This window comes from Prunus avium, chromosome 1, assembly GCF_965620075.1.
Source record: "Prunus avium chromosome 1, drPruAviu1.hap1.1, whole genome shotgun sequence".
Taxonomy (NCBI): Eukaryota; Viridiplantae; Streptophyta; class Magnoliopsida; order Rosales; family Rosaceae; genus Prunus; species Prunus avium.
The window spans coordinates 47,959,366-47,972,375 of record NC_142284.1 but is presented as its reverse complement, the minus strand read 5'-3'; the positions used below and the strand labels follow the sequence as shown (position 1 = coordinate 47,972,375).

The 13,010-nt window shown below is 38.2% G+C and overlaps 2 protein-coding genes across 2 annotated transcripts; one reads left to right on the top strand and one right to left on the bottom strand.

Moving 5' to 3' along the window:
- Positions 1–235: 235 nt before the first annotated feature.
- TLP-3 (thaumatin-like protein 3) lies at positions 236–1,304 on the top strand. Its single transcript, XM_021965268.2, has 2 exons — positions 236–376; positions 492–1,304. Exons 1-2 carry the CDS (start codon positions 319–321, stop codon positions 1,181–1,183), a joined length of 750 nt encoding a protein of 249 aa, XP_021820960.2. The 5' UTR covers positions 236–318; the 3' UTR covers positions 1,184–1,304.
- A 494-nt stretch (positions 1,305–1,798) lies between these two features.
- Positions 1,799–8,005, bottom strand: LOC110762610 (metalloendopeptidase / zinc ion binding protein). Its single transcript, XM_021965260.2, has 18 exons — positions 7,706–8,005; positions 7,449–7,625; positions 6,370–6,726; positions 6,116–6,259; positions 5,759–5,891; positions 5,514–5,627; positions 5,339–5,412; positions 5,188–5,262; positions 4,950–5,042; positions 4,705–4,765; positions 4,108–4,440; positions 3,836–3,962; positions 3,636–3,735; positions 3,400–3,469; positions 3,152–3,304; positions 2,971–3,066; positions 2,505–2,830; positions 1,799–2,400 (listed from the first exon to the last, which is right to left on the bottom strand). The coding sequence occupies exons 2-18, from the start codon at positions 7,527–7,529 to the stop codon at positions 2,146–2,148; spliced, it is 2,592 nt and encodes an 863-aa protein (XP_021820952.2). The 5' UTR covers positions 7,530–7,625; positions 7,706–8,005; the 3' UTR covers positions 1,799–2,145.
- Positions 8,006–13,010: the final 5,005 nt, after the last annotated feature.

Here is a 13,010-nt window from a genome sequence, read left to right as displayed (position 1 = left end):
CGATCAACCAAATCCAACCACAAAACTCTTTCCCTCATAATAAAGCTGGAAAGAAAGTGGTGCGAAAGGTGGCCCGTCTTTAACTTGATGACGTGGCGGCAACCCATTGCTGCATTCCGCAAATACAGGAAATGCTTGCGCGCACCGGAAAACATCCCCACTATCTTATGCTCGTCACGGAAAGAGAGTTACGAAATTATAATGCCAAAATATCAGCACAGGCAAATATAAATACCAATCGTCAAGCAAAAGCTTTGAGCATCAAAAATCAAATTAAGTTTATAACTTCCGCTCCCACTCTTCGCTTGTTTTCCAGTTATGGCCATGCTCATCTCCAAGCTTAAGCTCTCTCTTCTTCTTTTTCTCTTTTCATTAGGTATGTTCCTAATTGCCTCTTAATCAACTACTTACGCTAATTATATTGATTAACGTAATCTTAACTTGTTTTTTTTGTTTTTGGGTTAATGTTATTACTCTTCTTGTTAATCCAGTTGCAGGCAATGTGGTCTACGCAACCATTTTCACGCTCCAGAACCGTTGCACCTACACAGTCTGGCCTGGCACACTCTCCGGAAACGGCGCCGCAGTTCTCGGCCACGGCGGTTTCGCCTTGGCGCCGGATTCGTCCGTCCAGCTCACGGCCCCTCGGGGATGGTCCGGCCGGTTCTGGGCCCGAACCGGCTGTAACTTCGACGACTCGGGAAACGGAAAATGCCTCACCGGCGACTGCGGCTCGCTAAAATGCGTCGGGGGCGGCGCGCCCCCAGTTACCTTGGCGGAGTTCACGATAGGTTCGACCCCGGGTGAGAAGGATTTCTATGACGTAAGCTTGGTGGACGGTTACAATGTGGCCATGGGGCTGCGGGCAAACGGAGGAACCGGCGACTGCCAGTACGCGGGATGCGTGGCCGACTTGAATGGCAACTGCCCACCGGAGCTTCGGGTGACGGATTCGGGTAAGGTGGTGGCGTGCAGGAGCGCGTGCGAGGCATTTAAGGCGCCGGAGTTTTGCTGCACCGGGGACCACGCGACGCCTCAGACCTGTTCCCCGACTCAGTACTCGGTGATGTTCAAGAGTGCATGCCCCACAGCCTATAGTTACGCTTATGATGACGCTTCCAGCACTTGTACGTGTGCCGGGTCGGACTACTTGATTACGTTTTGCCCAACCGGGTCATCATAAGCTAGTTGAGTTGAGTAGGTATAAATTCTTAGATAGCGCATGGAATGGAAGGAACTAGTTTTACGGTGGTTTTGTTCCTCATTGGTTATATTAATGAATTGATATGATTTTATTGGTTCAAGATTATCATTATTATTATTAAGTAGCAGTTGGATTTGATGAAATAATAGATTCTTCTGGCTGGATGGGATTGGTGAGTGAATTAATTAACAAATGGTTAGTTTAATATGAGAATAATAAGTTGGTTAATTGTGGTGGTCGCATCGCATCGCATGCATGGGTGGGATGGGGAAAAATTTGGAAGAATCTTGGCACCTCTAGTCATCCACCAACCAGACAAGCAATGTTAATGATGTTGATTGGTTTATTTTATTTGCATATCCTTGATTTGCTTATCTTAAATTCTTAATTGCAAAGGCTACGCAAACGTGTGGGTTTGAGATCTTTGCATATCCTTTTCCTCATTCTGGAGCTGAAGAAGCTTCACCTTGTTTCTTACTTTCTTCTCCAACCATACCACGCATATAATTGTTATTCAAGTAATTAAAACGATGGCGTATTTGACTAACTTTTCCTTGAAACTAACCAAAAACAACTCTAAAGATAATAACACAATAAACCAAGAAATACAAGGCTTTTTTTTTTCTCTCTTTCAAATTTCAAGGCCTTCGGCCTAACAAACAAAACAACTGTGCAAGCAATTTAACAGGATTCTTCCTCCTCTTTTTTTTCTTTTTTTTTCCTTTTTCTACTCACCTTGCATTTCATGCATTTCCAATTTTCTCTACAAGCGGCTTTCATCTTTGAAAGCCACAACTCTCGCCTTCCGGCCCAACTTTTTTTAATGATTATTGGGCCCTGCAGAAGGAAAACCTACATCTAAGACACAGCATTAAATGCCACCTTTTCCTAAAATGAAACCCTAAAAAATTACAAGAAAAAACAAAAATCAAAAGTTAACACTAGAGCTGCCTATTTTTTACAGACGTCCCTTTTGAGGAACTATTACTTGAAAACAAACTATATATGCTGCTAATCCATGATGTTTTCATCTCACTAGACCCTGTGCATTGACCTTCTGCTTCATCCTTACTACTGAACAGGGTTTGGTCCGAGCAATCCAGTGAAGCTCCGCATGCCGAATTATACGACTGACAAGCCGAATAGCATACACGGAGCCTGTTGTCCCCGTCCTTGTCACACTTTTGAATTGAGATCTGGCATTACATGGGCATATTCTTAGTCAAGCAGATAAACATAACAAATGCTTCTTGACAAAGGGAAAAGAAAAGGTTGTATTGTGGAGTGAGAGGAAACTTACCCAGCAAGCTAGCTGCTTCGCAGTCATATCACAGTAGCTGGTGCCAAAGATGCTAAAAAGTTTCCTAGCACCCCCAGGAAACAAACGATGGTAGTTGGGCATGACCACTACATCCTCTAGCTGCTGCAAAATACTTGGTTCACTGGGTGCACAATGCTGACCAGCACCAGAGTTGACATTCTCCAGCACATCTTTACAAACTTTAAGACTAGATTGCAGCATGGTGCTGTTCTGGCAAGAGTAGCCTGCATAGTCAGAGCATCGGAATTCACAGACTCCATCATCACAGACACCTCCATGAAGACTGCATTGCTCATCACAAACAGCTGCATGACATATACAAGAGCAACGTTATCAGAGAACAGCAAATTGCATAATATTAGCAGCCATCGTACACAAGCCTTGACACGGTGTGCAGTATTAAAAAGGGAAAAAAAGAGAGAAAAAAAAAAACAAAAGGCATTACCAGTGGAGCAGTCAATGCCTGTGTATCCATTTCCACATTCACAGAGCCCATTAGAAAGGCAATTTCCACGTCCACTACAGTTGCTTGGGCAGGTGCCTGCAAAGATCATAAATTCAAAACCTCTAACTTCGTATAATGGTGCTGATTATAAAGAAGGGCAAAGAGGAAATTAGGAGCTCACGTTTACTACAATCAGAACCATGAAACCCTAGAAAACAGTGGCACCTTCCTTCAACACAATCTCCATTGAAATTACATGATTTTGGACATTGCCCAGTCGCAGGAACTAGGCTTGTACTACAGAGTTCATGGTACGCCGGACATAACAATTCACCTAAATGAAGGAACATTTTTCAAGTTTTAATCAATGTTGAAATACACATAACAAGATTAAGAAGAAAAAAACAATTGATAGAACAGCATGATTACCATTAAATCCTGGGAACTGAAGTGGTCCACCAGTTTCAGGACATACTTTCCACATACCATCCACAGCAACCTGAAAATAAATAAACAATTAAAAAAGTGATAAAAGAAAAGATGAAGCATGTTCAAATATAAAGATGCTGCTCGTCAATTTATGGTTGATAAGTTGACCATGACACCCATGTGCACCTGATAAACTACAGCAGATGAAAAAGAACGCGACCACTGAAATAGCATACCTCTAATGAATTATTAACACATCTGTGCTGATAGCATCCATTTCCTTGGGTCATAGAACCCCGTACAAACCCAGTACGTACCAAGGATGAAGCCATACACCTACAAATGACAAAGAAGAACAATCATTAGCAAGATGTGGCTATTTTTAACTGCAACCAACATGAACATGGGAAAGAAATGTTCCTAGTGTAAATCTCACCTAGAGTTACTTCCTCGTACTTCACCCAACATTCTGTCAGGTGGTCGTGCACTGTTAGTGTCAGTACATGATCCATCAGAGTAAGCAACGAAATAGGTGCAATAATCAGCCAGTGAGGACTGCCCACCTGCAATTGTTATAAGATAACATAATTCACATAAAGTCTCAAACCAACTATTAAGGTTTATAGATATTTTAATATCCAAAACAATGGGATGCAGATTAACAACTTCAAATATAATGCAATAATTACAAATGCAAAAACACCACACCTTTGTTAGCCTGTGGGAAATAGCGTGCCCACTGGGGTAAGTCTCCACTGTAACTTACAATTGGACAGTAACCCTCTGCTTCTCTGTTGTATGTACATCCTGACAATTGTGTTGTGTTGCAATGATATGCCCCCTTCCAGAGATTGCAAGGGGAGGTAACAAACTCAGTTCCTTGGTTGCGGCCCCAATCAAGATGGTCCGCCATACTATAATTAGCCTGGTACCATCCACTATCTTCTAATAACGCCAGTGTCATTTTTGAAACCACGGATCTTGTGTCCACTGAACCCGTCATAATTTCATTCATTAGAAGTCTTTTTTCCCAGTGTGACCCTGAAAGTAATTAGATGTACAATCATTATTACACTTCTAAATACTATGACAACTCAGTTGGTATCACTCAGGGGAAAAAACACATCTGGTACAGTTCTTACTATATATCAACTATTATTTTTTGTTTTGGCATTTTACACTACCCTGAATATTGTTCCTCATGTTATATAATAAGTCTTCCATAAAATCATGCCAAGCACAGCATAGCATATGATTGTATGCATTTATGCATGACTACACACAGAAACATTTAAAGTAAAAAACCTGATGTGCCGCGTCCTCCCCCATCTTCAAGCTCTAAACCAGTGAAATTCTCAGAGAATGCCTGCCAGAAGATTAGTCTTGGACCATTATTTTCTATGAAATTCTTCAACCATTTTTTCAGTGCTCTGGTTTTGGAATATTAAGAATTAAAGCAACACCATGTCTCAAAATAGTTTTCTATGAAAATGTATAGTTTTCAAGAGCAGCACACAATTCCATGCATAACAAAGAGAGTTGAAATTTACCGCATAATGATATCGTGAATGCATGACAACACGTGGAAGCACCACACGCGTCACCATACGCCCAAGCTTTTCATCCATGATTTGTTCTGTAACCTGAAAATTGATAACAAGTAACATTTTGGTGCCAGAGTGTCAGTGAACTTTCCATACCCAAACAACAATTAAGCAGCAGATAGTTTGGACATAGATTTCTCGTGGTTGTGAAGGAGCATTTTGATGCATTAGTAGTAGCCTTTACCTGACTACGCCTTCTTTTCCTCTCATCCCTAAAATGAGCAAAGGCATGGGGATCAAAACCGAGAACATGCATAACCTGGAAAAGATCACATATTCTTATCAGTAAGAAATTACATCCTACATTTTCTTAATTTCATTACAAGCCAACTGACCTCGTGTATGAGAGTAGCAGAAAGTAGAGTTTCTGCTTCTGCTGTCAAATGGCGAGGAGCAACATTTACATGTCCTACATCCAAAAAAAAGAAAAAGAAAAAATCAATTCTGATTTCTATTGCAAGCAAGGCACAACTATTCCAAATAGGAAACAGTGCTCAATGAAGGAATTACCTGCAATTGCACGACCCCATTGATCACGTTCACAAGCCACTGCCCAAGCAAGAGTGTTTCCAGTGGTAGGTCTTGTTGTCACGAGAAGAACCAGGTCTGCTTCAGCAACGCCCTCTGGAAAAAGATCAACATTATGATTACTTGGATACTTGCGTATGTGGACATGTCAAGAATTGCTACTAAAAACCAGAATCAAGTCACACAGTGAGCTTGAAAAATAACATCCAATTTGCAATAAAAGATACCTTCAACATATTGACGTGGCAGCTGCACACCTCCATCTTGGCCGCATGCTGAATACCCACTCAACCGCAAATTCCCCCTCACAGGTTCAACAGCTAAGGCTCTCTTGAACCAGTCGGCTGTCTGCCCTAGAGCCTGCATTTAAATACCTCTCTGAAAATAAGTTTCATGCATACTTACCCAGCATGAGTAACATCAAATGTATTACTGACAATAAAGTCATCCAACTATGCACATTGACATAGACGAAGTTTTATTAAGCAAGACCCAGAGACATGAAGCAGTGAACGATAAACAAAGGTTACATGATGTACGAAGTGGGAAAAATATGACAGAAGAATAACAAAGTACAATCTAACCTTGCGAAGGCGCTGCCGTTTGTCCTTCCCAGCTATATCATCCAAAGTGCAGTTATACCAGCAGTCACCAGAAATTGGAGGATCACCATGAGGATTGCAAGAAGGAGAACCAAGAACAGAATACGTCACAGGAGGCTCCCCAAGCTGATAGGGAGGGGAATAGCAAGAAAAACAGAGAAGTCAATTCCAACATAATATGTATAGTTGTCAACAATGTGCAGATTCAGAATTTACCAATTTGATGTTAAACCCACCTTAACAATATCACCAACATTTCGACAGTCTCTATCGGGCGAGTGACCAACAGCATCATAGTTTAAATATATTCTAATAGGCCGTTTTACATCCTTCTGCTGTACCGAGCCCTTGGAAATTCCAAGTAATGCCCTACCTTTTTGGTGAAGGGCTCGTGATATACCAGACCCCTCGTACACCTGGGGGGTAACAGTGTACACTTTGCGACCAGGTTGCCTCCGTTGTTTAAGTATCTGGTCATGGATGCAGGAATGTGAAGCGACACTCTCGGACAACCATTCTGGATCCTCCCCTTGCAGTGTGTTTTCTTGGGATTGTGCATTACTAGTTTCCAACCATATCACTAGCAATATAACCTAAAGCACAACAAAACAAAAGAACCATCAATGTGATGAAAATGTGCAAACTTAAGACCTTGGTTTTCAACAAACTTACTGTTCACGCACAAGGTGGACAGGAAAAAAAATCAACCATTCTAGAGCAGATCTAACAAACTTAGTCTCATAATAATATGGAAAATAAAATACAAAGTGTCTCAATCCTAATAGCACATCAAAGGGGATGCCACTGTTTGGTCCAGCAACCCAAATCTGCTTCAACCTCAAAAAAAAGAAAACATTAATACTACCTATTGGCCAAACCCAACCCACAGATCAGCTGAAATTTATTCCAAAAAAAGGAACAAAAATGTTCCCCCTCAAACACAAATAAACAGTTTCCAGAAAAGGAAATAAAAAACTAATTGGAAGCAGAAACAAGCAAGAGGAAATAGCTTAGAAAGTGGAAACATCAAAAGCAATAAATCCATCACGTACTAAAGACAGTTGCTTCCCTTAACCTGAAGCCCTAATCTGCCGTTAGGTTCCCCGGAAAAAAAAGAGAATGAGAAACCGGATAACAAACAACTGATTTAGGGTCAGTGCAGTGCCAAAATCCCAAATTTTTCCGTCTCTTCCCGAATTTCTCAGAAACCAAGCATAACAAGAAATTTTTAACTGAAATTTGCAAGAGAAAAAACAAAACTTAAACCCCAAATTCTTCTAACCAGAAAATAAGTGAAAAAACTGAGAGAGCTCACCTTGAGGATAACGACGGCGACTCGTAGCTTAGAACCGAATCTGAGAGAGGTACATGGACGGCACCGTATCATTACCTCCATGAAATGTAGGAAACTCTAACACTAAGGGCATCGATTCCATCAAATCGCCGGCGATTCTCCGATCGGCTTTAAAACCCAGAAAAATCGCTGGCTCTTCTGCATTTCAAATCGCCTCAATAATTTAATCTAGAAAATATATATTCCACTTATAAAAGAGAAATAAATATGAGAGAGACCCCTTGTGCTTCGATTTGAAAACACCAAACAGAGAGAGATAGAGTGTGGGTCTTCGGTATTTGAGAACATAAAATAAAAAAGAATGCTACTTTCGTAGACTGAATCAAACAAGGAGCTCTAAATGTCTCGTACGGCCACTGAAAGCTTTGTTCTTTCAGAAAGGCGAAAGGCGAAACACGGAATCAGTGACAGTGGAGACGAAGAAGAAGAAGAAGAAGAAGAAGAAGGGGAAGAAGAGGTCCTTCAAAATCATATGGATTGGGTGGGGTGGGTACAGCTGATGATTTTATTAATCTTTTTGGTTTAGGATTTTTTTTTTCTTTCTTTAGTTTTTTATTATTCTTATTTATAATTAGAAAAATCGGAAAGGAAAACCGACCTTCATGTTGAGCAGATTTACGAGAAGCACCATTCAACGTTGCTAATCTCTTTTTCTTTCTTTTTTTTAATGTCTCAAAGGGTCTTTTAATTTATGTCTAAAGTATAAACTAAGGAAATTCATGTCGATTTTTTATAATGTCAGTGGATCAGGTGATTCTGGTCATTTGACGGTTCACCACCGCAACATGTGGATTAAGTATTAAACAAGTTTTTAATTAGCAAAAATAAACAATTCATATGCTTCAATTTTTATTTCATTTTTTTATTTTTATAGGTAGTGCATCATTTCTTGTTATTTTGACCGTACACATTACATATCATATATATTTGACATTTTATTTTTTATTTTTTATTTTTTGGTGAACATATTTGACAATTTATTAGCGGTAAGCAACTGCGACTCTATTCTAACGTTGTATAATCAACAACAAAAACTTTAAAAAATGTTGCAAACTATTCAAACCCATTCCTTCTAGTGTTATGTTAAAATATTAGGAAGAAAAACAGGGCAGTTTGCCATGGCTTTCACTAATATTTGGTCAGACAATATGGCTTGGCATCCAAATCCTCAACCCTTACAACATGACCTGGCCTTTTATGTTGAATTTATTGGTAACCTAATTCGCGTAACCTTAATCGTCACAATCGTTGAATTTAGGGGCCATTGACGTATTAAAGTGTATGGCCAATGTGTTCTATTGTAGCTACACAACACCCTATATGATTATTTTTATTTTTATTTTATTTTTAAAGGTTGATGATCGATGCAAACTAATTTATTTTTATTTTACCTACTAGAGAAATTGTTAGTTGGTCATTTATTTAAAGAAATTGTTCATTAGTGAAAAAGGAAATTACATAATGTAGCTGAGATCCTTAAAGGGAGTTTCAAGCAAAACATTCTAACATTTCTCTGCAAAAAATGAAGCATATTACAGTTCCAGGGAAGAAAATAGTAAATGCTTGACAATCACAATAAAATAATTATTTATGGGCTGAGCAATTCACCATAATTATGTTCTTATTTATTTTATGTTTGATGCCATTAATTACGCACATATGATATGAGCTTGATTTCATAATATAATAGGATACTAAAATGGTTTACTATTAATTATGTTCTTAATCTTTTAAAAATAATTCCGATTTATTTTGTTTCTGTTTCTTGGCTTTCAAGTTTGAACGGATATTGCTTCCGTTTTTAAAATTAGGGTTTTGGTAGTTGATTATTCCTTTACCACCCAAAAACATAATTGAACGTACAAAAACAAAAAGGAAAAATAATTATTTGTTTGGAAAATGTGGAACTTATTGGCTTTGAAACGTTTCATGCAAGTTAAGATTAGTTTATCGTTCTACTTTATAACTAACAACAGGATTAATTACTTAAACCAAAACCGCGTCTTAAAAAATATAGGGTTTGATATAGTGTGGGCAAATCTAGAAATAAAGTTTGCGAAGTTAGATGTAGTGTTGTTTGACTGTTCATCAGAGATTGAGAATTATTGGCCACAAATCTCAATTTTATTCATTGATTGATCAGCCAATGGACTTTGGTCAAAACTTGATATAACTGTGACGGTGTGACCCAATATTACGAATGTCATGCTCGTGCCCTACAATTCTAGGCTTAGCCAGCAACAGGTTTCTTGGGAGACAGCATTATAAGGTCCTTGGGCCCCACTCAACTTGAACAATGTCGACTCCCATGACATTTTGCTCTATAAAATGCAGAAATGGATTCTTATCCTCAAACCTCTACACTGAAAATTGGACTAAACTATTATGATTACAAGGTTCCCAGCAAATATAATATGTATGGGAAAAAAAAATCATATATAGTTATGGTTTTACTTGTTTTATATTATTCAAGTTTAATGTGCGATGAAAAGAAAAAGAGAATCGAACTTTCACTGTTAAGAGTACGAAAAATGCTTAAACATTAACAATGTAAGGCATAATATGAAGTTACAAACGACAAGTTATTTTTCTCTTGTCATTCTTAGCTTGTACATGGTGGCCTAAACATCAAGTTAGCACTTTAATTATTTTTTTCAGTTATGATCGATATATATATATATATACTAGTCCTAAGGGTTACTTTGAACATTGGCAAGGGAATAGGGCAGGAAAGGCACTCTCTAACCAATAATAGTAATCTATGTTTGCAGAAGTTTGAAACAAGGTATATATAGAGTACTGTTTATTTGGAACAGTTCTTACTTGAATGGGATGGGTGAAGCAAAGACAAATTAAAACCTCGAAAGCAAGGAAAGATCAAAAACCCAGGAAGCAAGCGCATAAATTTGAGAAGGGTAGTTAGGTTTGGTATTTTGCTGACCTGCATCGATCCTCAGCTCAAGTATTTATTAATTTCTTGATACTTTGACCTTCTTTCCTTCGCGGTTGTTTAATCAGATTAGGTATTTTGTTTATAATATTTAAGCAAAAACTAATCCATCATTGTCTCCAAAAGGTGGTTGATTTACAGATATTAGTTAGAATACAGCTCATCAAACATATGAAAAAAGAATATTAAATTCCTTTTTTTTTTAATCAATTATTTTGTGTTGTTTTTGTTGATCAATACTGTTTACCCTAACGGCACGGATAGTTTAACCAAGTCGGGTACAAAATGGTCCCGGTTAGGTCCACTGCCGTAATCTTATTTAGGTCTCACCATTATCTAATTAAATAGCTATGCTATTGATAATTTTATTTTCTTCAAAAACAACTACTTGATGCATGACCTAAAACAACAAGTCCAACAGGAAGCCTCTTTGCACAGGTTTGCACAAATTTAACCAACTTCAATCACTTATGTACGTACGCAAGAGCGCTTTTTTCTATTAATGATAATACGAATATTACTTACATATCATCAACAATTGTCAATAACTCATGAATCCTAAATGTTTTCGTACTCACGAATGCTGAATGTTTTCAAATTTGCACATGTAAGTTGGGAGAACTTGTTATTCAACTACCATAATTGGGTTTTTTATGTGAAGTCCGAAAGAAAGCTTGGATTCATTTTTTTGGTGTTGATTTAGAAGCTTTGATCAAAAGTGGTGCATCGAATTATAGAACCATCTCTACATGTTTCTTCCTCTTTTGGGTTATATACACGAAGCAAACAGCAAAAGTTCACTAATTATCAACATCCTTCTGAAAAGTGTACCATACTCACTCGCTTGACATTTTCTTATTGCAGTAAAAGGTTGTCTTCATAAAAAGTACCAGAGTGTTTACGCCAAATTGCTATATTATACAATTCGCTTGGTGAGGGGATATGATGATAACGAGCAAATTAATTTAATTACATGTTTGATTGAGCTCCTGATTTTGCAATTAGTTGAAAATCTCATTATTAAAATGATGAAATAATATTATTTGAAGAGGGGGAACAAACAAGAAAATAGATTCTATTCACATGCGTTATTTTATTTAAATTCAATCAATTGCACACCCTTGGGCTTGGCATGTTTGAGATTATCACTCCTGTAATCAAAACAAATTAATGCATACTCCAATAATTCCATTTTTGGCCTGAAATTCTGTAAGTATTTGGACAAAGATATTGAAAAAAGGGCACACAAGTACCCATACGCGTAATTAAGCAGAGGTTTGAGGATTGTGATGGAATGCAACGTACATTTCCCTCTTGAATTGATAACCTCCTTGTCTATTTTTATGCCAAATGCCTTCTTTATCTCCATGCATGCTATTGTGGCAATGTGGCCTTTGCATTTGTCACGTACGTGGCATGGTTCTACAACAGTCAAATTTGGCACAAACCCAATAGAAAAAAGTCGCTATCAGTGTACGAGAAATGTTGAGGAGGGATTCGAAGAAGATAAGATCTTAGATGTAAGGGTAGCTCCTTGCCAGTTAGGGTGTAATACCTTGATTAATGGACATAAGATTGGATTAATTGTATAAGTAGCAAGAGATGTCATTGAGAGAGATTACAAACAGAAACAGACATGCATGGAGGGAAGTAGCGGATCTCACCACTGGCAATGGCCATACCAGCAAGCAAAAAGCTGAACGTACCAAATATAAAAAGGAAATTCAACAAAGTTGCGATACCCCCCAACCCCATTATTCATATGGAATTCATAATTTTGGTAGGTACCCAGTAACCCAACCAGCATAATGGACTGTGTGGCAGTATTGCTAGCTAGTATGATTTGTATCTTTCTTAACCAAAAAGGCAAAAGCAAAGTGCAAGCAAACACAACAATATGTGGCCCCCAAATGGCCCTAAATCCCAGTCCAAGTTGCTTCAGTGGAACTGTACTGAAAATGTTTGATGCACCAAATCCATTTACATATATTTAACCCTAATTGTTGTGTTTTTTTTATAAACTCGTATATGTGTGTTTTGGTTTGGTATTTGTAAACAAGAATGTACAAGAAGACAAGCGGGTCACTGTTTTGGGTTGCCAGAAAGAATCTGAGTTTAACAAATTCTTTTCCTAATCTCATACTCATATATAGTCTGTTGACTTGCATTAAAACAGGCTCCGTTTTATATGATGTATATTTACAGTAAATGCAGGCTTAACCTTTTATATATGAACTGAAGTAAGTAGCTTTCAAAATTCAAAATTCAAAATTATTTATTTCAATTAACATTTTCTATTTATTACTGGGGAAGGGAGAATGTTTTGCTGAGAATCCGGGCTAAGCATAGAGGATGAGGAAGCTTCCCTCCCCACCCCCCACCCCCCACCCCCCCCCCCCAAACACAAATTGTGTCTTTGAGTCTTAGCCAAGCACAGAACCCACAAATCTGATTGCAACTTGGGTTTAAAATAAATTCCGTCTGCCCAGAATAACAGGTTGTGGTGGGGCCTCATTGTTGCCCACATGGTTGCTAGTTATACCACCATTGCCACTGGGCCCAGAAAGTTTCAA